Consider the following 26,867-nt stretch of genomic DNA (forward strand, 5'->3'; position numbering starts at 1 on the left):
AGCAGGGAGCCTGCTTCTTCCTCTCTCTGCCTGCCTCTCTGCCTACTTGTGATCTCTGTCAAATAAATAAATAAATCTTAAAAAAAAAAAAAGGATGATGAACTGATTACTAAAAGTAATTCACAGAAAAACAAATAAAAACAACTTATATACCATAAAAGAAGGTTTCTTTAAAAAAAAAAAGCTTTTATACATTAAAAGTCACCATATTCCATATAAAAAGAAAACTAAAAAATTGGGAGAAAGTATTTGAGACACATATAACTGACAACAGCTAGTAAACTCACACAGATTACTCGGAAAAAAGCAAACAATCCAATAATAAAATTTGCAATGACAGGAAAAAGTAGTACACAGATTAATGATCACAGATATGACCAAAGCTTAATGAACGCATGAAAAGCTGCCCCCATAAAATTAATCGGGATAACTACATTACAGTGAAGGTACAAATTAACCCAGAAATCTGAGTAGCTTAATAAAACAGGTTTATTTCTCAGTCATTACACAAATTCAGTGGAATTTGACAGGGGGCTCTCTGCTTCATAAAAACCACTAAAGGACCCATGCTCCACTGTCTAACTGCTGTACTGTAAGAAAGGGCTAGAGAATTATGCACAATTTTTAAATTCTCTGCCCTTGAAGCCACACTCGTCATTTCTGCTCATGGCCTACTGGCCAGAAGTAGCTAGCTGGTCTCAGCTAACTGCAATGGGGTTGGGAAACATTGGAGAAACACATAGGTATTGAGCAAATAATAAATGTCTCTGCCACAACTAGAAGTTAGAGAAATCCAAGTTAAGGCAACCGCAAGATGCATCTCACACTCATTAGACTGGGGAAACAACAACTCTGATATTAATAAGGGTTGGTGAGGATGTGAAAAATGGAAACACTCATCTTCAGCTGTTAAGCATGTAAACTGGTACAGCATCTTAAAGTATTTGCAAAGTTGGGACAAGTTAAAGATGTACATATTTATGACTGTACTTCCCATGTGTGCACAAAAGGTGTCATGTGAAAATTAGTCACTTAAAAATTGTTTGTATTGACAAAATATTTGAAATGATCTAAATATTGAAGATAACCCAAATATTGGAAAAATATGGAATGATACCTAAATAAACTGTCATATAGTCTTACTGAAAGTGAATATTGATAGAGCATATTGAACAGAAAAAAAAGCTCTACATTAAGTAATTAACATAGTGTCTGGCATTTGATCAATGTTAGCTATAATTATCACCATTACTTCTACTATTACTTTTATTAGAAAAATAAGGATGCAAACTAGCTTGATGCAGGGAGATGCATAGTAGAAAAAACTAGGAAAAAATAGACAAGAATTAGAATGTACACATTAATTAAGGTAATGTACAATATATGCATGACCATCAACAATATTTTTAAAAACAACTTAGAAGCTTGGTAAAATTTAATGCTTATTAAATTACTCTTTATATTAATTCACTTACTGAAAATTATACTGCCATTAAATTTTCTCAAAACCCTACATTATTTAAAATTTCTAGTTTACTTTGCTAGTAAATAGAAGTATTTTTATTTTTATTTTTTTTAAAGAATTTATTTATTTATCTGACAGAGAGAGATCACAAGTAAGGAGAGAGGCAGGCAGAGAGAGAGGGGAGGAAGCAGGCTCCCTGCTGAGCAGAGAGCCCGATGCGGGAAGATTCCAGGACCCTGAGATCATGACCTGAGCCGAAGGCAGAAGCTTAACCCACTGAGCCACCCAGGCGCCCCTAAAAGTATTTTTAAAAACACTTAAGAAAATACAACTGTGACAACTATTCTCATTATTGAGGAAAATCTCCATAAATGATTTATGATCCATGAAACCATTAACCTTTGAAAGAAAAATAATTTATCAGTTGTTGCTATTACAAAACAGTGTATTTGATAACTGCATTATCCTTATCACACATTTTTTAGTTAATATGACTTTGTATCCTAAAAGAAACCTCTATAAAAGTATTAAGAGAGTCCAATGACTAACTAAAACTATTACGTGCTTATAATTTAAATTTTTATCAGCATAGTTTTATCCACTGATAAAAGTCAGGAACGACAACACATAACCTTTTATTTTTATACTTTCATCCTAGCACTGAACGAATTTGATATTCATTCTCATACAGTGACTTGACCTTGAATTCTTTTGCTGAGGTCAAGAACACAGCAACTACACTGGGAAGTCCAGAACATACCCACACAGTAGAGAGAAGGAAAATAACTGTCTACCCTCATTTCTGGGTTTATACTATGGCCAATGAATATGGCTTATGAGGCTTGGTTAGAATACCTGTGTTTAGTAGAAAAAAGACTGTCTTCTGTAGTCTTAAGTGTTTCAGGTCATAGGAGCTGTGCCTTTTTATGCTCTATACCTCTTTATAAATCTATTTGATGTTCTCTTCATCATCATTCCAATTATTTGCTTGCATACATACTCTACACAGTATTGGTGTTGGGCATGAAATGGTCAAAGAATATTCCTTGAGCTACCAAGCTGCCAGGGCTGGTGATCCTTGCTCATCCTGGAGGTGTCATGGCACTGTGAAATGAGGTATCTTCTTTTTTTTTTTTCCTCCTAGCTTGGACTCAAATCAAGAAGTGGCTTTCCTACCTAAGGAAGAGAAATATAATCCTTCCTACTGCCTAAGAACAGTGACAAAAACTGGCAGAGGGAACACAGATGGGGACAGATGGCTTAGACTAGAGAGATATCTCCAGAGTCAATGGAAATATGCCATTTCTGGATTACCATTTTACATCCCCAGCTGTATAGGGATCACAGATACTTAGCTGTCCAACGCAAACACAGCTGTAACTAGAGATATCTGAGAAAGACAGCTATGAAGGCCAAATGGAGTAACTTTAATATCAAGGATACACATCATTCTCATAGCTCACAAAGTCACTCTAGAAAGGACACATCAACCATATTTTGAAGATGTTCTCAGCTTTAGCTTTCAAAGATCAACTGGAAGAAAAAAGACCTCAAGATACAACCCTGGTGAAAGGGTTAGTTCTTTATAATCTCTTATAGCTCACATGCTCTGCCTCATATCTGGGATTTGAAATTACAAGGATTTTAATCACCCATAAACTAAGCAGAGCTTAGTTTGCTATGTAAATGTAAACTTGGTTATGTAAGGCCACAGAGAAGCTTAAATTAAAAACCAAAGCTTAACTAATGAAGTAATTTCTCTATTGGATTAGTTTATTCATGAACCATACAGTGAGACTCACAGAGGATAATAAATACACATTATTGATTCTGTACATACCTGAAAATTCCAAATAGGATTAATTTCATAAAAGTAATACAATCCGGTCAAACAACTTTTATGATGGGTTTTGAGATTATCTTTATTTAGGAAGTAATTCTTCTAGGGTCTCATCACATAAAGGTAGTTACACTAACATATGGAATTAATAAGTAAATGCTACCTAATGATTTCCCTCCAATCCTACCCTTTTCAAGGTATTTGTTTATGAGTGTATTTTTTACACTGAATTTTTATTAATTCACAATAAACAAAATTTCTATTATACATTTGAGTTAATTACACATAGGTTTGCAGACACAAATATTTCAGAGAAAAAGATACAAAAAATAATTTGTATCTGAAAAGGAAAGCATGCTGGATAGTTTGGGTAATTTTCCAGGAAAAAATCAAGATGGAATAGGTTTTATAAAGAAAGGTTTTTTTATTTCTTTTAAAAATAAACCAGACTTACTATAACCAAGACATTAAGTAATGAACTCAATACTTCACTTTATTTACCTTTTACAGAATTAGTTTTACAGTAAGTTGCAATTAAAATCAGAGATTAGAATTCTTTTAAAATTTTGCCTACAATGGACTCAGGAAAATTTGGTGAACATTTTTTTTTTCAGAATGGGGAAAAACAATAGCTCTATAAATGTTCTGGTGGCCAGTTAGGAATATTCGATATACCCAAATAAATAGAAGAACTTCTACTTAAAAGATTAAAGATTAGGAAAGGAATTCTAAAATTAATGCAATAATTTTTCTGGTTAGACAAATGATCAAAGAAGTTTTCATGACATATGGGTTAAAGGGGTTTCTCTTTTCACTGGCAAAACAATTATGTGTATTTTGGATTTTTCTTAATAAGGAAAACAAAATTTTACATATTAGACTCTATTCTGTCATATGTATGATCTTATTTCTTCCTGGTTTAAATTTACTTAATTGATTATGTGTTATTTTAGTAATTATGAAAGATCAATAAAGTGATTTCTATTTTGAAAAAGAGAAATGACAGTTGGACATTGTATTTTACCCCTCAAAGCAATCAAGGAAAGACTACTACTACATTTGACTACTTCCTATGATGTAGGCTGCAAACAATTCTGATTTAGAAGAAGCAAAGCCATGGACTAAAAAATATCACTGTCAAATAAGAGGAGTATCTTGAAAATTTGGGGATGAATACCACCTTGGGTTAAATGTACTAAATAAAATTGCTTTTTATGCAACCAGGTCCAAAAATAAAAGCAAAGATAAAGGCTGAGGGAAATGCAAGAAACAGAGCATGGAAACAGGAGAACATCAAGATTCCTGCTAAATGTTTCTCATGGTAACCCAAAGGAATAGACAACTTACCCTGGATTTTGGAGATGGTTTTTGCATATCTCTTTCTAAGTCTTTTGTTTGAAGGATGTTAGGTAAGGGGTTCTTACAACTGGCTTCCTATAAAAGAAGTACAAAAGAAATATTAGAAATCAAAGAACATTACCCTATCTGGAAATTACAGTGTAGTGAAAAGCAATTTTCTCATAGGAGACAAGGCATTTCTGGATTGAACTATATATATCAGAAGCCACTGAGATTTGTCATGAGGAATCAAAATGTTTCCTTTCTCATTTGTCACCTACAACAGTGAAGTAAGGTAAGATGGTGATGGAGTAGGTGTGGGGCACACAGAACACATATATTCAGAGATTACCAATGAGATTCTCATCTATACTATCCACTGATAGCACCCCTCTTTGGAGAATTAGGTAGTTAATTCTCTAAGATATCAATCACCAAACTACTGTTTTTTACAAATGGGTTCTGATTATGTAAATACTTTTTCTTAAACAAATTCCTTCAAATAGTTTAGCAAACCACTGTTGAATAGTGATAGTTTCATACCAACATCCTGAGGAAAAATTTCTGTGTATTTGGTTCCCAAAATTACTAAGCTCCTAAGTCCTTGGTTCACACCAAAATAGTACTTGGAAAGCTAGCAGAAATTACAAGGAGGCAGCTCACATGGAATTGGATTTATTGTTTATTTCTACATGCTAAATAAAAATAATAATAATTTCATTAAAAAAAATACAATGTAGGACCTTTCTACTACTATTGCCACTAATTTGGATAAATTTTCCATAAGGGATTTCATTGCCAAATTAAGAGAGATAAATGTATATAAGGGAAGATTACAGACAACAATAAAACTAAGGAAAAAATAAGTTCAATTTCTTTCACTTGCTCTATTAACGTTGACCTCTGTATCACATTTCTTCCCTTATTTTTTACCTCTAACAGTGAACTTGCCCATTATCCACCACTCCATTATCAAAATCATGGATTTTTACCCCCAGTTTACTTAAGGGTTAATTAATTATAATCTTTTAAAGAATATTTTAGTCAAATACTTTACAATATTATTAAATTTTGCTGAGATTTTACTTAATTCTAAAGAGAACAGGATATTATTAGTATAAAATATCCTTAAGAAAATACTACTACTACTTGCTACTAAAAAATACGTACTGAATCTTAGGATATATGAAGCACTATATTAAAGTCTTTGCATTAATGCCAGTTTTGCCCCCACATAGCCCTATTAGGGGTAGGTAGTATTATCATCACGCCCCATTTAAGGATAACATAAAATCTTACAGAAGTTAAGTAACTTGGCCAAAGTCACACAGAACTCATAGATGGCTCTGTCTAACTTTATAAACTTGTATTACCTTTATATTATATCTCCAATATCTAATACACTTGACATCTTAAACCACTAGTTTGTATAGCCATAACATTTTATTTATTATATATATATATATATATATATATTATTTTTTTTATTTCTTTTCAGCGTAACAGAATTCATTGGTTTTGCACCACACCCAGTGCTCCATGCAATACATGCCCTCCTTAATACCCACCACCTGGCTCTCCTAACCTCCAACCCCCCCACCCCTTCAAAACCCTCAGATTATATTTTAAATCCAAAAGTTTAAAAAAATTAGCTAGTCTGCCCCACTCCTCTCTAATTTTACAGGTGGGGGACTTGAGGACATCTGAGGTGATGTGCCCAAGATCACACAGAGAGTGGCAGAGCTAAGACCCGTGCCTGGACTACAAGGCTGTACATGGCACCTGTTCCCGGCTTTGTGCTAGGGAGTGATATGACCAGACTCAGAGGGCATCAAGAGCCTCCTCTAAGCTGGGGGTGGCTGTGGTACTGCCAACACTCTCAGCTGCCTGTGGCCTCACGTACAGCTCTACGGAAGGACCCACGGGTACATTTCTGAGCTCTCCAAATAAGCAAGCATTCCGGTCCTGCCCTTTCCCACAAGTCACAACACCTGCTGGCCATAAGCTGCTTACTGGAAATAGTGAATGAACCCATTCCCACTTCTGACTCACTGTGAGAGGGATCAACTATATCCAGCATGACATTTAGGGTATCCAAGTGATTAACTGTATAATCTATTGCGTAATTTGACTACACTTGGATAATATAATCATGCTTAATCCTTCAACCCCCTTTTAAAACTACTGGGATGTAAATGTTAAAATGTGATAAGAAAAACGACTGACTCTTAAGGGAAGCTGACAGGAATCGATGACCTTTGTTTATGATTATCTGAGTGTTTACAAATGCCTACAATTCTTTCCTCCTTATGCATAGGCTAAAAGGGATAGTGCTTTTTTATTACTCTTATCTCCCCCACCCTGTCCCTGTGAATTAATGAGTACAAATGTGATAGTTAGCGTTCCCTATAAAACTCTGAAAAACTTTTCTGTAAACTTATAACTGAAAATGCCACTTACATGAATTATGTTTATTTTTTTGTTTCAGGATTTCACATTCAGACAACAGAGACAAAATGCAATTTAGGAGTCAGGGCACTGAAGTGGCAATCAAGAGATCTGACTCCTCATCCTGGTTCTCTAACCAACCAGCTCTAGGAACCCACGCAGGCATTTTAACCTTTTGGACATCCCTTGGTTCAAAGATTTCTAAAACAAAGGCATTGGATTAAATGAGCTCCAGGAAAATTTTCCGGGTCTTAAATCTCGAGATTTTCAGATTCTTTCAGGAAGAAGCAATATTTGTTGACAAAAAGGTAACCCACCACCTGTTCAGAGTTGCATTCCCAATGCCCCCACGAGACTGCTGCAAAGTACTGGCCTCCACCCATGTAATGGGCAGTGAGCCCAGGGGCTCTGGAGCCACAGAGGGAACATCTCCTGCAGGGCTAATGTTACTCAGATTTCTGGAGAAAATTAATACATTCCACTAGTAGCTTAAATAAGTACTGGAAATAACTTCACGTATTCTTTAAGACAGATATATTATGGAGTTAAGTGAGAAATATTTTTAAGATAAAACTTTTTCACAGTTATGTCTTTAAAAAGCCATTTACTCTGGTGGGTATGTACCTAGGAGAATTAAAAAATAACGGTCCACACAAAAACTAGACAAATAGTCATAGCAGCATTATTTATAGTAGCCAAAAAGTGGAAACAACCCAAATGTCAATCAAATGACGAATGGATAAAGAAAATATGGTATAACCACACAATGGAGTATTACTCAGGTATAAAGAGGACTGAAGTATGAATATCTGCTAAACATAGATTCACCTTGAAAACATCACACTAAGTGAAAAAAGCCAAACATAAAGCAACATGTATTGTGTGATTCCACATATATATTAAATGTCTGGAATAAGACAGTGATAGAGTGCCATTAGTGGCTGTAGAGGCTAGAAGGAGGGGAACAATTCCTAATGGGTCCAGTCTATATGGGTTTCTTTTTAGGGTGAGAAAAATGTTCTGGAATTAGGTAATGGTTGCACAACTTGGTAAACATTCTAAAAAATAATACATTTTATATTTTGAACAGGTTTATCTTATGGCATCAGAATAATATCTAATTTTTAAAAAAATAAGCCATTTAAACCCCCACACTCCCAGAGCAAAGGAAAAGACCTTGGATTTGTTTGCACTCCACCCTTAGAACTTCTCTGAAAAGGTTTGAATGGGGAATGATTCCTGTTTATAAGTATTAAAATGTATGTGGACATAAGAATTCACTCAATGAATATTAACTGAACGCTATCATGTGTGGCATTCCAATGCTAGTCATTGGAGAAGGTAATGATAAACACATCAGACCTGATTATAGGGTATATTTATATTTAAACATTTCATCTGCTTAAATGAGAGTTAACTGAATTGACTGCTCACTCTAATGACTTTTGTGCAACAACCGATTGCTTAAACGAGCTGTGTCACCTTGGTATTCTGAAAACACCATTTAAAAATACAATAGGTCTTAGTATTCAACTGCTAATGCCATGAAAAGATGGAAGAGCACTCCCTGCTTCTTCAGCAGAGCACACTACTCCCCAGTTATTCACAGGCTTGTTTCCTCATTTCATCCAGGTCTTTGTTTAATTTCACTGACGAGAATTCCCTTCCTGGAACACCTTATCTAAATTTTCACTGCTCTCTCCTCCCACTTACAGCTCTCTCTGCCCCTACTCTGTATTTCTTCACAGCCATCAGCAAAACCTGACTTTAATACTTACTGATTCTAAAACTAATAGTTGCCAGAGGGGAGGGAGTGTGTAGCATGGCAAAATAGGGGAAGGGGTGTGGGAGATGCAGGCTTCTGGTTATGGAATGAATGGGAATACAAGGCTCAGCATAAGGAATATAGTCAAGGATACTGTAATAGTGTTGTATGAGGGCACATGATAGCCACAGTTGTGTGGCACAGGACAGTATATAAACTTGTTGAACCACTACGCGGTACACCTGAAATTAATCAACATTGTGGGTCAACCATACTAAGAAAAAAAATTAAAAGAAAATACCGGTTCTAATTCTCTGTCCATCTCACCCTATCCTGTGAGAGGACTGGGTCAGTCTTGCTCATGAATAGATCCACAGGGCTAGAACCATGTTTGGCACCTAGTAGGGGCTCAACTGTTGAAATGAATGGATAAACCAAAGGAATGAGTAATATCCCTTTTCTAACCGTTCATGATCCCCTGGCCATTCTTCCTGTTTTTAGTTCTCTCCTTAATCAGCTTACATTTCATGATTCTTCATTCCTTTGCTAATACACTTAATTTTCTTCATCCTATTTCTAATCATTGTATTCATCTGGAAAAAGTACAACATTGGACGAACCCAGCTATATGCCTTCTCTGTGCTGGGAATTAAGCGAATGAAAGTGGTTGGGGAAAAAGTATATAATTTGTTGACTGTTTCATGTTAAATTTATTACCATAAATCTTAAGTGAGTCCTCTCCAATGCATAGCAATTCTGCTATACTTCTTTAGTAACTTGACTTTTATGACCTTTCTTTTATGACCTTTCTTTTCTCAAACCCCTTTCCTTCCATTATCACTGCATAGCCCATTGACTCCCACAGGATCTTTTATGACCTTTCTTTTCTCAAACCCCTTTCCTTCCATTATCACTGCATAGCCCATTGACAAAACAGAGCACTGGAACAGATGCTACTCACCCCCCTGCCCCATCAAATTTACAAACCTGTCTACAGACATTCCATCCTTCCTGCCTTCTCTCCAGTTACAGTGAAAGAGAAGATGCTGGTCCCATCAGCCATTCCCTCCACGCACCCCTGGGGATCTTATCTCCTCTTATTTTCTCAAGGATTTCATTCCCTCAATTATTCCCTCATTCCCTCTCTACTAGATCGCTCCCATTAATCACAAGTATGCTCTGGAATTGTATCTTTTTGGTTTGTTTTTAAAAACAATACTTCCTTAATCTCATTCCTCCTACTAGTTATTTCTTGGTTTTCCTTTATAGCTAACTCCTTCAAAACAGCTATCATCACTATCCCTACTTCTTTTTTTTTTTTTTAAGATTTTATTTATTTATTTATTTGACAGAGAGAGAGAGCAGGCAGAGAGGCAGGTAGAGAGAGAGGAGGAAGCAGGCTCCCTGCTGAGCAGAGAGCCCGATGCGGGGCTCAATCCCAGGACCCTGAGATCATGACCTGAGCCGAAGGCAGCGGCTTAACCCACTGAGCCACCCAGGCGCCCCATATCCCTACTTCTTTATTTTCAAAGCCCTCAAATCTGTTTTGTTTCTTGTCACCACTCTGCAGATAGTGATGAAACAATCCCAGCTTGGTCTCCTTCTTCCTCAGGTTCTTAGCAACATCTGATCCAGATAACTAGTTATTCTTGAACTACTCTCTTCCATTAGCTGCCAGGACATCAGTAGTAGGGGAAAAAAAAAATCCTATCTCACTGACCAACTCCATATAGTCTCCTTTGTTGTTCCTTCTCCTCTCTACAATAAATTTATGGTTATTGGTTAATTTTTGCTTATTGGTTATTTTTTTGCTTCGTTAACTAAATAGAAGTTCTATGAAAGCAAATGATGGGTTTCCTTTACTCACTACTGTGACTACAATGCCACAGAAAAGGGCCTAGTGTAGTAGGAGCTCAATAAATACATGTTGAATAAATGAAGTTGGAATGATGCAAGAGTTGATGTAAATCAGTCTTCCTTTCCCAAATGGTACAATGATCTCAATCACTCTCATGGATTTTAAATCAACCAATACGCTAATGACTCCCAAATTCCACTTGTCTTTGATGTTTCTCCTGAGTTCACGTCACTTTTATTTACCTATCTACTTGGCAACTCTACTTGGCTGTCTAATAAGCTTCTACTTAGTATGTCCAAACCTGAGCTTATACTTTATTAGCAAAAAACCATCTGTCAGTCCTTGAGTCTTCCCCTGACTGGCAGAGGGCACCTAGTTGCTCAACCCAATGTCTTAATCTACCTTAATTCTTCCCTTTCCTGCCCACATCAAACCCACCATCAAGTGCAGTCAAAATAAACTGGGATTCATTCAGTTATATGTACATAGTCACCCCAGTCATAGCCATCGTTCACCTAAATTATTTCAATCATTATACCTTCTACAAGGTTTGTATACATAAATGGAATGACGTCACTCCTCTATCAAGGTCTTACCATTATTCCTGGACTATAAACACTTTGCCATAACCTACACAGCCCTGACTCAGCTCTTCCCTACTTCTCTAACCTCCAACTCCCACCATTTACCCTCTGCCTCACTATGCCTCATTAGCCTTCTTTTACTCCAAGCCCCTTCCTACCTTCAAGTATTCACCATTTATGTTTTCTCTTTCTGGAATGACTTTCCAATTTTTTTTTTTTTTTTATTAGCACGGCTGCTGTATTCTTATCCTTAAGCTCCTCTGTCACTTCCTCAGAGAGACCTCCTTTGATAATTCCATCTCAAGTGGCTGTCCCTGACTATGCTCTTCTTTTATTAACCTGCTTTTAAAAAATCACAGTACTTATTCAAATTTGTAATTAACGATTTTATTTATATTTGTCTATCACTCCCAGTAGACTTTGAGGTTCATGAAGGCAAGGATTCGATCAAAGTATCCTTGGCATCTAGTTGGTATTTAGTATGTATTTGTTAAATGAATAAACATAGCAATGTTGACTCCTACATCTCCCATCCCACTAGTATTAATTTCCAGCCATTAAAGAAATGTGATGGATTTCTATGACATTAGGAATCAGATAATAATACATTTTCTTATGACCTGAGGCATATAATGGTGGGTGAGGGTAGGTTGAAAAGAAGCTATTATGATAAGGGAGATAGCTGTCAGAGAGCTGTATTTGGTGTGCTGGGGTCCAACCCACAACAAGTGATTTGGTTAGACTTAGTGACAAGGAGAACCGATGACAGAGAACAATATTGATATGACTGTAAGTTGAGACAGCAATATTGATATGATCACAAGTTGAGGTAATAGCGTGTGCCTAAGGCCTTCTATAGGAAAGAATATACAGAACAGTGCTACTTTGCACACAACCAGAACCCAAATAATGTGACTGGCAGATTACAGACTACTCTTTACAATTCCATAAGACTCTCCTCTTATTGCTACCTGCAAAATGAATCTTAATTTTACTGTAAAGAAAAAGATATGTTTTCTTAAAATGCAAAAGCAATAGGATGTTATCTTTACATAAATAAGCAGAACAAATTGAATAGGAAAATAGTGCTTTCTAGACCTTCATTATGTATACTTTTGGGAAGAAATCTGTGATTCTTTGGCATTGATCCGGGAAACAATTGAAGTGAGACGCAGTCAAACTCTGGATATATTCTGAACTTATTACATTTACTTTGTAAACTGCAACTATAATATTCACAGATAGATCCTTAATTGTCATTCAAGTATATTACAAATTGCTTTACAGAAAATGGTAAGTCAACTTAAAACAGGAACCAGCATGGAATTATCACAAAAACTGGTTAAATCAAAGATCATTTTCTACATCATTAAGCTTTAGTGTTTGGACACTAGATCTTAATATTTAGGGTTTCCTGTAGCTCTTCTGTCACTTCTTTGGAGAGGCTCTCCTCAAAATCAACTTCCCCAATTACTATAAATCTGCTTTATTTTTGCCACAGTATTTATCGCTTTAAGATTGGTGTAGGTGTCTGTATATTATTACGGTGATTTCAGATCTAATCTTAATATCTGTACTTTTCTTTGATAATCTAGTCCACTATGCTTTCTTCATTCATAGTCTTGACTTGGAGAAGCTCTACATTTTTTGCTGTGCTGAGCGGTTTGAAAATAGTGATCTACCATCATAAGCAAGCTAGCAGTGTGAGACTCAGGACCTTTTCACTTGCTGTTCCCTCTGCCTGGAATGCTCTCTTGCCCCAGAAGTTTCCATAGCTTGCTCCACGACATCATTTGATCTCAGCTCCAATGCCAGCTCAGAGGGACCTTCCTTCCCTTTTCTGTACGAAACAGTGCGCTGAACTTCCCTCTCTTCTTTCATATACCATTAATATCAAGTCCTTATCAGGGTTTAATATTCTTGCAGAATCTATCATCAAATGGCATATTAGTTTCCTTAATTGTTTACTGTGTCCCTTGGCCTAAAGTCCAACTCCTTAAGAGCATGGATTTTTTTTTTCCCCAATGCTATTTCTTCAGCTCATAGAATACTGCCTGGCGTCATAGCAGGCATTCAATAAATGCTTGTTGAATGAATAGACTCATGAAACAAAAACAACCTCTTCTGATTCTTCTCTCCTTCAGTTTATCCAACTCATGGATGTCAAGTTTTCTAATTTAGAACTCCAGTGCAAGCCACTCCTTTCCTGACAAGTTTTAGTTCCTTCCACCTACTGGAACAAGTTTAAACTCTTATTTCTGCCATCTACAGGCCTTCAGCCCACTCTTCATGTCTTATCTGCTCCACATATACATTATAACCTGGGTCACTTGTTGCTTGTTCTAGTTACTTATGTGCTTGCCCCATTCCCCATCCCTGACCTTAATATGTAAAGGGCATTTTAATCTTTTTTGCCTCTAACAGCACCAAAGTGGATGACCAATGTTTTTGCATGTCTGGTATTCACTTTCCCTTCTTTAAGGGAAGACAGAAGAAATTAACCTTCTCCTACTGGTTACAGTGTTTCTTTCTCTCTTTTTTTTAATTTCTTTTCAGCAACAGAATTCATTGTTTATGCACCACACCCAGTGTCCCATGCAATATGTGCCCTCCATAATACCCACCACCTGGTTCCCCCAACCTCCCAACCCCTGCCCCTTCAAAACCCTCAGATTGTTTTTCAGAGTCCATAGTCTCTCGTGGTTCATCTCCCCTTCCAATTTCCCTCAACTCCCTTCTCCTCTCCATCTTCCCATGTCCTCCATGTTATTTGTTATGCTCCACAAATAAGTGAAACCATGTGATAATTGACTCTCTCTGTTTGACTTATTTCACTCAGCATAATCTCTTCCAGTCCCGTCCATGTTGATACAAAAGTTGGGTATTCATCCTTTCTGATGGAGGCATAATACTCCATAGTGTATATGGGCCACATCTTCCTTATCCATTCATCCGTTGAAGGGCATCTTGGTTCTTTCCACAGTTTGGCGACCGTGGCCATTGCTGCCATAAACATTGGGGTACAGATGGCCCTTCTTTTCACTACATCTGTATCTTTGGGGTAAATACCCAGTAGTGCAATTGCAGGGTCATAGGGAAGCTCTATTTTTAATTTCTTAAGGAATCTCCACACTGTTCTCCAAAGTGGCTGCACCAATTTGCATTCCCACCAACAGTTTAAGAGGGTTCCCCTTTCTCCATATCCTCTCCAACACACGTTGTTTCCTGTCTTGCTAATTTTGGCCATTCTAATGGTTACAGTGTTTCAATCACAGTGTGTCTCTGACCAACCTCACACTGATGTAAATTAGATCTCCAGAACTTATCTTGCAAAACTGAAACTATGTACCCCTTAACCACACTTCTACATGTGCCCCTCTACCAGCCCCTGTCAACCACCAATTTACTCCCAGCTTCCAGTTCAACATTTTAAGATTTCCACATAAAAGTGAGATCATTTCCACATAAAAGTGGTATTTGTCTTTGTATGACTGGCTTATTCTGTGTAGCATAAGGTCCTTCAGATTCATCCATGTTGTCATAAATGGGAGAATTTCCTTCTTTTTATGACTGAATAATATTCCACTGCAGATATATACATCATATTTTATTTCATAATCGGTCAATGGACATTTATATTATTTCTATATCTTGGCTATTATGAATAATGCTGCAATGAACATAGGACTACAGGTATCCCTTTGAAACACTAATTTCATTTCCTTGGATATGTACCCAGAAGAGGGATTGCTAGGTCATATGGGATTTCCATCAAAAAGTACAAGGCTTCCCTTTTCTCCACATCCTCATCTATATTTTTTCTCTTGTCTTTTTGATAATAGCTATTCTAACAGATGTGAAATAATACCTTGTTGTGGTTTTGATTTGCATTTCCTCGATGATTAGTGATTTGAGCACCTTTTCACAAACCCACTAGCCATTTGTATGTTTTCTTTGGGAACACATCTATTTGGATCCTTTGCCCACTCATTTTATTATTATCTTTTGCTATTGAGTTATAGGATTTTTTTTTATATTAACCTCTTATTGACTATATGGTTTGCAAATATTCTCTCTCATTCTGTAGGCTGCCTCTTTCTTTTGTTAATGGTTTCCTTTGCTGTGTAGAATACTACAAAGTTTGAGTTTTGGTTTGATGTAGTCTCACTCATTTTTGGTTTTGTTGTCTGTGCTTTTGCAGTCATATCCCAAAAAAATCATTGCCAAGACCAACGTCAAGGAACTTTCCCCCTATGTTTTCTTCAATGAGTTTTATAGTTTGAGGTCTCATGTTTAAGCCCTTAATCCATTTTGAATTACTTTTTATGTATGATGTAAGATAAAGATCTAATTTCATTCTTATACATGTAGATATCCAGCTTTCCTAGAACCACTTACTGAGAAGACTGTCCTTTAACCATTACGTATTCTTGGCACCCGTGTGGAAGATCAGATGACTAAAGGTGCATGGATTCCTATTTGGACTCTCTATTTCATTCTGTGGTCTATATGTTTTTATGACAGTATCATACAGTTTGATTACTATAGCGTGATGCCACTAGCTTTGCTCTTCTCACTCAAGATTGCTTTGGCCATTTGGGGATTTTTATGGTTCTGTATGAAATTTAGGGCTTTTTTTTCTCTTTCTGTAAAGAAAACCATTAAGATTTTCATAGGGATTGTTGCACTGAATCTGTGGGTCATTCTGGGCAGTGCAGACATTTTAACAATATTAATTCTTCCAATCCATGAACATGGGATGTGTTTGCATTCATTTGTGTTATCTTTAATTTATCTCATCATTGCTTTATAATTTTGGTGTATCAGCCTCTCACCTCTTTGGTTAAGTTTATTCCCCAGCATTTTACTGTTTTTGTTGCTAATATGAATAGGATGTTTTCCTAATTTCCTTTTCAGATACTTTGTTGTTTGTATATAGAAACATGACTAAGATTTTATGTTGATTTTATAACATATAATTTTACTAAATTCATTTATTAATTCTACCAGTTTTGGGGGGGTATAGTTTTAGGTCTTTCTATATATAAGACCATATCATCTGCAAAGTGACCATTCCACTTCTTTTCACATTTGATTCTATCAAGCTATCTATCAATTTTTAAAAATTGTTCTGACTAGGACTTTTGGTACTATGTTGAACTGAAATGCTAGGAATGGGCATTCTTACCTTGTACCTGATTTTGGAGGGAAAACTTTCAGTATTTGCCCATTATGATACTGCCTGTGGGCTTGTCAGATATGGCCTTTATTGTGCCGAAGTAAGTTCCTTCTATACCAATTTTTAAGGGATTTTATTATGAATGTTTTAAGTGTTTATTCTGCTGAAATGATATATCTACTGAAATGATTACACTTGTTTTTCCTTTAGTTTTGTTAATGTGGTGTATATCACATTGACTGATTTGTATATACTGAAATACCCTTGTATTTGGTCATGTTGTATGATCCTTTAATGTGCTACTGAATTTGGTTTGCTAGTATTCTACTGAGGACTTTTGCATCTGGGTTTCTCAGTGATATTGGGTTGTAATTTTTTAAAAAGATTTATTTATTTTAGAGAGAGAGAGCATGAGCAGGGGGTGGGGCATAGGGAGAGGGAGAGAATCCTCAAGCAGACTCCCTGCTGGTGTAGAGCCTGACATGGGGCTCCATCTCAAGACTCTGAGATCATGATGTGAGCTAAAATAAAGAGTTGGACATTGAGCTGACTTAGCCACCCAGGAGCCCCTGGGCTGTAGTTTTCTTGTGGTGACTCTGTCTGGTTAGTATCAGGGTAATGCTGATGTCATAATATGGGTTTGAAAGCATGCCCTCTTTTGCTTATTGGAAGAGTTTATGAAGGATTCACATTGCTCTTTTTGCTGTATCTTCTGTGAGAATGAAGACCATTCTCAGCAATCAAAGTATTGATGGTTCAGAAATGTTGACATCACTCTGAAGTGTTGTTTGAAGCACTGTTTATGTGAAGGGTCCCAGGGGATTTTAATCTCATCAATGTAGAACTCCATCTCCTTGAAAAGAAAAAGAAGAGGCTCTGGGTTGACAAATGGTGGGAAAATAGGAACTGACCACTGTCATATAGAACGTGACTGAAATGTTAACACTGGGCTTCCAAGAGGAGGTCTGTGTATGTTCCCTTCCCCAACAACGTCATTATTCAGGACAATGGTTTGCTTGTTGAAATCCAAAATCTCATGGGCAAAAAATATATCCACAGGGTTTGGATGAGGCTAGCTATTGCTTGTTCAGTATCTCAAGCCCAGAAAGATGAGTTAATTCCTAAAGGAAACAATACTGAACTTGGATCAAATTCAGTTGCTTTAATTCAGAAAGCCACAACAGTTAAAGACAAGGATATCGGAAAATTTTTGGATGGTATCTGTTTCGGAAAAAGGAACGGTTCAGCAGGCTGATAAAATCTAAACTGTCCAGCTACAGAAAGAGGAGAATGTCAGATGATTCCTCTGACTTATCTGTGATATTTTAAAGATGCAATAAAAGTTGGATATTAAAAAAAAAAAAAAGAAGAGGACTGGTATTAAATCTTCCTTGAAAGCCATCTGGTATCAAACTTTTTATTGTTGTTTTTGTTTTGTTGAACGTTATTTGATTATTAATCCAATCTCCCATGTTTTCTATTTCTTCTTCTTTTTAAAAAATTTTATTTTATTTTTTAGTGTTCCAAAATTTATTGTTTATGCACCACACCCAGTGTTCCATGTAATACGTGCCTTCCTTAATACCCACCACTAGGCTCACCCAACCCCCCACCCCTTTCCTCTCCAAAACCCTCAGTTTGTTTCTCAAGAGTCCAGAGTCTCTCATGGTTTGTCTCCCCCTCCAACTTCCTCCAACTCACTTCTCCTCTCCAACTCCCAATGTCCTCCATGTTGCTCCTTATGCTCCACAAGTGAAACCATATGATAATTGATTTCTATTTCTTCTTGATTCAGTTTTGATAGGCTGTATGTTCCTAGAAATTTACTTATTTCTTCTAGGGTATCCAATTTGTTTGCACATAGTTTGGTCATAGTAGTCCCTTATGATCATTTCTATTTTTGAGGTAGCCATTGTAATATCATCTCTTTGCTTCTGATTTTGAGTCTTCTTTCTTTTCTCTTAGTTTAGTTAAGGGTTTGATTTTTTTTTTTTTTACTTCCACACAAAACTTAGTTTTGTTGATTTTTCTATCATTGTTCTTTATTTGTGCTCTAATCTTCATTATTTCCTTTATTCTGCTAATTTTGGGTTTACTGTGTTCTTCCTTTCCCAGTTCCTCGATTGTAAAGTTAGGATGTTTGAGAAATTTGTTTTTTAATATAAGCATTTATCACAATAAACATCCCTCCCAAGCATCTTAGATGTCCCTCCTTCCTTTTTTGTAGCATTTTATAAATTTTGGTAAGTTGTATTTTTATTTATCTTAAGATGCTTTTTAAATTCTTCACCCTTGATTTTTGACAGTTTGATTATAATATGTCTCATTATAGTGTTGAACTGGTCCCATTTGAAGTCCTTTGAACTTCATAAATATGGATGCCCATTTCCCTCCTCAAATTTGGAAAAGTCAGCTTTTTTTTTTTTTTTTAAAACAAGCTTTCTACCCCTTTCTCTGTGTCTTCTCCTCTGGGACTTCTACAATGTACATATTGATATACTTGATGTCTCATCAATCCTGTAGCCTCTCTCCATTCTTTTTCATTCTTTTTAATCCTGTGACTGGTTAATTTCAATTGACTTATATTTGAGTGCACCGATTCTTTCTTCTGCTTGACTAAGTCTGCCGATGAAGCTCCCTACTGCCTCTCCCCGCCCCCACCCCATTTCATTCATTATATTCCTTGCTCAGAATTTGACTGGTCCTTTATATGGTTTCTCTTTGTTGAAATTATTTTGTTCATGTATTGTTTTCCTGATTTCATTGAGTTTCTACCTGCATTTTCTTATAGTTTGCTGAGCTTCTTTAATTATTTTGAATTATTTGTCAGGCACTTCATAGGTCTCCATTTCTTTGGGGGTCAATTCCTGGGAACTGTCTGTGCTCCTTTGCTGCTGTCATGTTTTCTTGATTTTCGATGTCATTTATTACCTTGCATTGGTGTCTGCACTCAGCTGTTGTGTAAGCAATAGCAGAGACTACCGTGTTCCTCAGCACTGAAGGCTATGGTTGTCCCTGGTGGCAATGAGGGCTGCTTTTGCTTTCTTTAACTCCACAGAGGGAAGTAAAAGCAGTGGGATCCTTCTTGGTACAAAGCTTTGCTATGACCCATGGGATAAGCTGATATAGGTAAATTGCTTCCTATACTTGTCCATGTGGCCATTCTTGGTTTTTGTGCTCCACTTGGTTGCTGGAGCTTCTTTGCTATACCCTGAAGCTTTCCAGAGATATTTCACTCATTAGTAGTTGTCAAATCATTGTTTTTGTGGGCAAACCATGGCCGGGGCTTCCTACACTGCCATCTTACTCCTGTGCTCAGCTTTGCTTTCTATTCTACGAAATACCTCTTGTACTTCCAAACAATTCTTTAACGTTTTCTTTGTTTTTTTAAGGCTGACTTTAGTCAAAGTTGCTTTTCTGTTGTTTTCAACCAAAATACTTTAAGTCATACAAGTATTTATTACGGTATCACTTCATAGTGTGGTCACTCAGTAGAAAACAATGGAATCAAATCTTATAATGATGATGATGATAATCAAAATATAATACTGGCTAATCACTTATATAGTACTTACTACATGCATGGCATTTTTTCTAAGTGCTTATTATATACATTTAGTTGACCCTAACAATAACCCTATGAAATATATACTTTTGCTACCTGAATTTCTTTTATACAGAAACTGAGATACAGAAAGCAAAAGTAGATTGTCCAAGGTCACATACCAAGTAAGTGGCAGAGCTGGAATCTGAAACTAAGCAGTCTGTCTGTAGAGGCCTGCTATTAACTGTATAAAATAATGGTTCTCTAGAAGAATCCTTCCTATCTAATTAGATAAGGAAAAGTTGCATGTTAGGTAACTCCCAAATTAAACTAAAACAGGAATATTTAAAAATGATGCATATAAATAATATATATATATTTTTTTACTTTATAAGTCATCATCAACGTTCATTTATTTTCCAGTCTTTTAATATGAGCATTTTTTAGACATGTCTAAGAGCTTGGAATTCTACACCTTCTTTCTTGTATAAACCATAATCATAATATATCCCCTATGTGGAGTAACAATATAAAGCTTTTAAATCTTTATCAAGTCTCTCCAATGTACTCAACTTATCTTCTACAACAGAAATAATTCTTTGTGTACACCATCGCTTTGTGTCCTCCATGTCCTCTCTTTATGCACCAGGAAGACTACATTTCTAGCCTCCCTTATAGTTAGGTTGGGAGCAATAATACTAAATCTGCTCAACGGAATGTAAGAAGTATGTTAAGCCACTTCCAGGTGTAGTCATAAAATTATTCCATATTATTCTCAACTCCTTTTTTTGCTGAAGCAACTTTGAAGGACAGTTTGGAAAAAATGGAGGAGAGTTGCTCAACTCACTGCACTGTGGAGGGAGACATAACGTGGATTGTATTAAACCCCTAAGTTTCCAAAATCTATTACAAAAGCTTGTATTAACTACTCTGACAACGTTTTCCTACAAATAACTATAATGTTGCATTAACATTGCATTTGTTTAATTAAATTATGTAGGTACCACAAATAATAAATGAGTGAATAGTTTTAGGAAAGGACAAACAACTCTTGGATAGCATAAAATAAAACTGGTGATGGACAGATATGTAAGAGAATAGTTTATTAGTCACAAGCCTTCAAAGCTGCCATGGACAACAGTCAGTATGCTAAAAAAAAAAAAAAAAGCAAATTCAGAGAACTGATTAATCTGGCAAATTAGTTAGATGGAGTTCTGTTAAGCAAACTTTTATTGTATACTCTAGAAATGTGAACCAGTACTAATTCCCAGAAGAGTTACATGACTTTCCTAGGATAAATTTGAGTTACCTTTTACTTAGGTGTACGTAATGTAATTCAATAGACTTTTGAGTAAATATAAGTAACCAGAATAACTGTTTTGGAAGACAGAAGAATGCAAGAGTTACTCTACAACTTTTAAAGAAAAGCAGAAGTATAAGTAAATAGGAGATATTGTTCTGATCCTTGAAGAACCTATCATACAATAAAGAGAAAAAAGCAACTCACCCAAGGCAAAATGTGAGACTTGTTCTGATAGAAGGAGAAAGAAAGTGCCCTAAGATGATAGAGGAGATGGGGATTAACTGCACCTGGAGGATGAGCAAGGGCTTCACTGAACAAGAATTTGAGACGTCGCCCACCCACTCAACGCAGATTAGATCTTGCAACAAGGATTGAGGGCAAGTAGTTTATTTGAGTGGCTCAGTGGTGAAATGGGTTATAACAGAGGGAAATTATCATTATGAAGCTAATTGAGCTTTTACAGTAGTTTTGAGGCTCAGACTTAGGGGAAAGCTCTGGGAAACACTATATAACACACACAACAGAATTATTTCAACCAAGCAGTAAACAAGCTGGGAATTTATACACCCATGCTCCTCAATCATTGGTTAAGGGCAGCCCCTGGAGGGATATTCCTTTCTAGGCACTTCTGGCTCACAGAAATAGAAAGTCTATCCCTAGGAGACCAACTGAAGAAAACAGCAGGAATTTAGTACTAAAGCAAATGCAAGTAATCTTTTGAAAAACTACAAATATTCACATGCCATCTACTGAGGGTCCTTACCTGTCAAATACATAGAATGTAATGATTTAAAATAGGCAACTTCTGGGGTGCCTGGGTGGCTCAGTCAGTTAAGCATCTGACTCTTGATTTCAGCTCAGGTCATGATCTCAGAGTCATTGAGATCCAGCCCTGTGTCATGCCCAACATAGAGCCTGCTTAGGATTATCCCTCTCCCTCTCCTTCTGCCCCTTCTCATTCTTTCTCTCGATCTCACCCTGTCTTAAATAAACAAATATATAAATAATAAATAAAGTAGGCAACTTCTGAGGTGTCAGTTCCAAAATATTGCCACCTTACTGTAAGCAGTTTAAAGGTTGCGGAGCATAATGATGTTTACATAAGCAAAGCAATTTAGTCTGGCGTCTGTTAAATATTCATAATAAGAAAGAAGGAAATTAACACCTGGCAGATACATCTAATCTATTCTAATGATTCCTGAGCAGACATGACTTTCTAGTGTTTATTTGTAAACACTCTACAAAACAAAATGTCTGGGGAAAAGAATTAACAGCTATCTGAATTGTAAATATATGACTATGATCTAAACACTGGAGTCACAGAAGTATCCCAAGTTAAGCAGTAACTTCTAATACTACTTTTATTACTCAATGCTTTACATTCATCGATAATCTAATCAGTCACCACTACTAGAAAGTGCCTATTTGAGACAGGTAAGCATTCTATATGCAATTTTATGTTTGTTTCTTAAACACCATTCACTATTTTTTAGCCTCACACTCAGAATCAATCTAAAATGTACAGCTCACTGTCCAAAGAAAGGTTTGATCTGAAGACATGAGCAAATGAATTTTAATTTATTGCTACCTCTGAGTTCCTAGGTGGCCAAAATGATAACAGTGGGGGGTACAAGTCAGTCACTTTCACTATGTAAGTTCACCCCACACAGAAAGATAAAACAGCCCAATCACAAAGCATCAAACAGCATAAAAACCGAAACATTTTTTATTTCCTATTATGACTCTACTGCTCCCAGTCTGGAGTATTCTTGAGGGGCTATAGAAGAGTTTAGGAGTAGTGAACGCATAAAGGACTAGAATCAGAACAGAAATCTTCCCTGACACTGTATTACTATGATACATATTGAAAAATGTATAAATGTGCATGGCACAGATATTCCAACTTAAACTAAGACTTTGGTTATTCCTATACTTGGCCAGTAATTAGTACTTTGAATTTAAAAACCCAGCCTGTCACTTACTGCTCTTGACCCTGAGTAATTTGCTCTTTAGACTTGCTCAAGTTCAAAGTAGAATTTAAACTCATCTACTTCACAGGGCTACTGTAAGAAGTAAATGAGATAATATGTACAGAAAAAGTCAGCGTAATCCCTGGCATAAAGCCTCCTCCCTTTTGCCCCTGTGCTCCTGTACTGATTTTGTGTGTTTGTTATAGACTTTAAGCTCCTTTTGGGGAAGGGACAGGTCTTATTTATTTTCTCAAGAGGCCTACCCCTTAGTACAGAGCTTTGCACAGAGTAGGTATTAAATATTTAAAAAAGGTGAATGAACATTTATTGAAGTTAATTTGTTTAGACTATAGCCCTAAATGAAAAATAAAGACACATACAGTGTTCTTGAGCATGAAAAAGATAAGGGAAATAATTTAGAATATGATCTATCAGTTTATATGACTTTTACTCTACAGGAATTAGGACTGAACTTTGTAATTAAACTTGCCCTACCACATACTGATAAGTGAGCATTTCCCTCAAACTAATCATTACGAAAGGTTATTCTAATATTTTGCTTTTGCTCAGAACATTTTAAACTATTTTAAGTTTGCTTATGAGTCACACAGGAAAATCAGCATAATTATTTTATATCCAGTTTCAATTTTAAACAATAAAGTTAATATTTAATCACTATTCCCCAATTTAGTGATTTGCTGTGGCTCCAAATGACTATTGATTATTTCCCATTATCAAATGTAGCATTAAAGGATAAGGATCTCCCAGTCCAATGATGACAATGTCCAATAGGACACACAAATGACATGTTCTGAAGTCAATTTCAAAGATATAAGGATCGGTAGTGACACTGTCTAATAGACTGCCTTGCAAGATGTTTATTTGGAATACAGTGATACTCATTTAAGTACCTCCAGATCAACCGAGCAACATATTAAACACATTATTCTGTGTATTATATATAGGACTCATTAGCCTTATTAAATATATATAAATGTAATTCATACACAAATCATATTTATACACAAAGTATATAAACAATATGTGTATATACTAGGCAGACCAGGCTCACATCCTTCCCAACTACCTCAGTATCTGCCATCCCCCTGGATAAATTCAGGGTCAATATGAACAAACCATCAATATCTTTATTCATCTCCCTTATCCATCTCCTTCGAACGACCTTCTCTTCTCCACTTCAGTCACTTATGCTTGTGAACGCAACCTAAATCTCTTCATCACTCCAGACTGCTCCACCTCCAAAATTACTAATGTAGATAACTACTCTGTTCACAGCCCACCACTCTTCTAGCCTGCTTGCTCCCATCTCAAATATTCTCTAGCCTAACTGGGGTCTCTAGTACCTCCTACTGTGTTGTTCTTTCATATCTTAACTCACTAATCAGCTCTTCTCACCAACTTCACTACCATTACCCTGGCCCAAGCCACCATTGTTTCTTAACCAGGCTATTGTGATAAACTCCCAATGGGTGTCTCTGCTCTGTCTATCCCTCTCAACAGTCTATTCTCTGCCTACTAGCTACAGTAATCCTTTTAATATGTAAGTCACGTCATGGCACTCTTTTGTTCAATACTGTCTAATAAAATGCTGTCAGAATAAAAGTCAAAGTGTTTACCATGACCTTTAAGAGCATCCATGATCTGTGTCTTGTTGCCTTTTTGACCTTTGACCTTTTCCCTTGCTCCATGTAATTCAACCATACTGGCCTTCTCAACTGCTGGAACAGACAAAACAGGTATCCTCCCACCTCAAGGCTTTGTTCTCTTTTTCTCCCCCTGGATGCAATGTTCTCTCAAGTGTCTTCATGGCTTGCTGCTGTTTCCTTCAAGTCTCTGTTCAAATGTCCCCATGTCAATGAAGCATTTGACCATTATTTAAATGAACAAATGCCATTCCCCTACCTTACCAATATTCTCCCTTTCCCTGCTTTTTTCTGCACAAAACCTATCACCACCTGACATACTAGTTTCTTAATTATTTACGGACTATGGTTTATTGTATCTTCATTAGAATATAAGCTGCTTTATAAAGGCAGAGACTTCTGTCTGTTGCTTATTGATGTACTCCTTGTGCCTAGAACAATGCTTTGCACATAGCAGGCACTCAATAATTATTTAGATTTAATAAATTCAGCTTAGATTACATGGTGCATTATTTGAACCATATTTAAGCCACCAAATTTTGTGTATGTAAAAATCTGGATGAAGGTAATTCTTGAATGAACAGAAGGGAAAGTCTTTACTACATCTGGGATTTAAATCCTCTTATGAATAGAGACTCTAGAATTATTTTGAAGCTAGAGAAATTAAACTATAGTTGTTAAAGGTCTACTTGAAATAACCTAGTTATTTAGAAATACAGATCTGACCTTCCAATTTGGCAAAATAAAGGTGCTTTGACTATGCTTCTTTCTTGAAACCTACAAAAACCAAAAATAATGAAAAAGAGAAAAGAAAGCTGCTCCTTAAGCAAGAAACAGGCATAATATAAAGAACCAACTTTGAAGACTACTTGCCAAATTCAGCAAAATGTGGATTAAAATGCTAAGGGCAAACATGTACGTTCTGAGACCTCCAGCAGACTATACATTTCTCCAAATGTCACAGTCCAAACACATCTATCCAAAATTCCTTTGATTAAAGTAACAAGATCTAGTGGATATGCCCGAATCATTGCAGACTCTGGAAAAGCCTTTAAAGGGACTTTAGCTCACTTCCAGAGAATGAGAACGTGGATTTGAAGGAGGAGTTCTATAGATAAACATTTTTTCCTTATTTTTACCTTGGCCCCCGGTACAGGCCTGTCTGGAAATGAGGCTGATGAATGCATTGTATGAGCCATGATCAATTTTGCAGCACTGACCAGAGTCAACTGAGTAGAAAAGACATTAGGCTACCCCCCTGAGAGCTTATTACAAAAAGGCTTCACTGGAGAGCTACTGCGCACACACACACACAGTAAAAATCTAAAGTATAGCTTAAATTAAATCCATCTTGTTCTTAAAACCTTTCATCATTCTTCTATTCTTGTAATTGTTAACCCCATAGTTAAGCTGCATATTGGTTCACTCTGGTATGTAGCTCCTGTGCTACTTCCTATGGTCTGGCCAGAAATGACTGGTCACCAGTACACAAAGAACACGTGATATAAAGCATATTCTTCTCCTCTAAGATTTTCTGTTTCCTCCAGCAACCTGTTGAAATCCCATTTTTCATAGAGCCACTTAAATACTTCACTGTTCCATAAAACTTCCACTTCAAAAAAAAAAACACTCATTTTCAAAAAACATATCTGAATAGATGCTTAAATACTAAAATCATACTTTTCCATCCATTGAAAGAACAATCATATTCAATTCTTGCCTTTCCAAGGACAAGAGGATACTTAATATAGTCATAATAAAAAAAAACTATAATAGTGAATTAATAGTAAGAAATGTCTAGAAGCGGTAACTCTTCTGTCATGAGAAACATATCTGTTTGTTAACCTCATTTTTCTGCTTTTGACTCTGTTTTCCTTCCATCATCAAGCCTGATTCCTTTTCAGGTAAA

The 26,867-nt window shown here is 36.3% G+C and overlaps 1 protein-coding gene across 8 annotated transcripts in view; it reads right to left on the minus strand.

Moving 5' to 3' along the window:
- Window positions 1–26,867, minus strand: part of FAM13A (family with sequence similarity 13 member A) — a 353,806-nt gene that overhangs the window by 168,014 nt on the left and 158,925 nt on the right. For all 8 annotated transcript variants that reach the window (XM_047717965.1, XM_047717964.1, XM_047717962.1 and 5 more), the window contains one exon: window positions 4,653–4,739. In XM_047717965.1, the coding sequence (XP_047573921.1) occupies window positions 4,653–4,739 (87 nt within the window). The remainder of the gene's footprint in view (window positions 1–4,652; window positions 4,740–26,867) is intronic.

Source organism: Lutra lutra, chromosome 2 (genome assembly GCF_902655055.1).
Source record: "Lutra lutra chromosome 2, mLutLut1.2, whole genome shotgun sequence".
In the NCBI taxonomy this organism is placed as follows: Eukaryota; Metazoa; Chordata; class Mammalia; order Carnivora; family Mustelidae; genus Lutra; species Lutra lutra.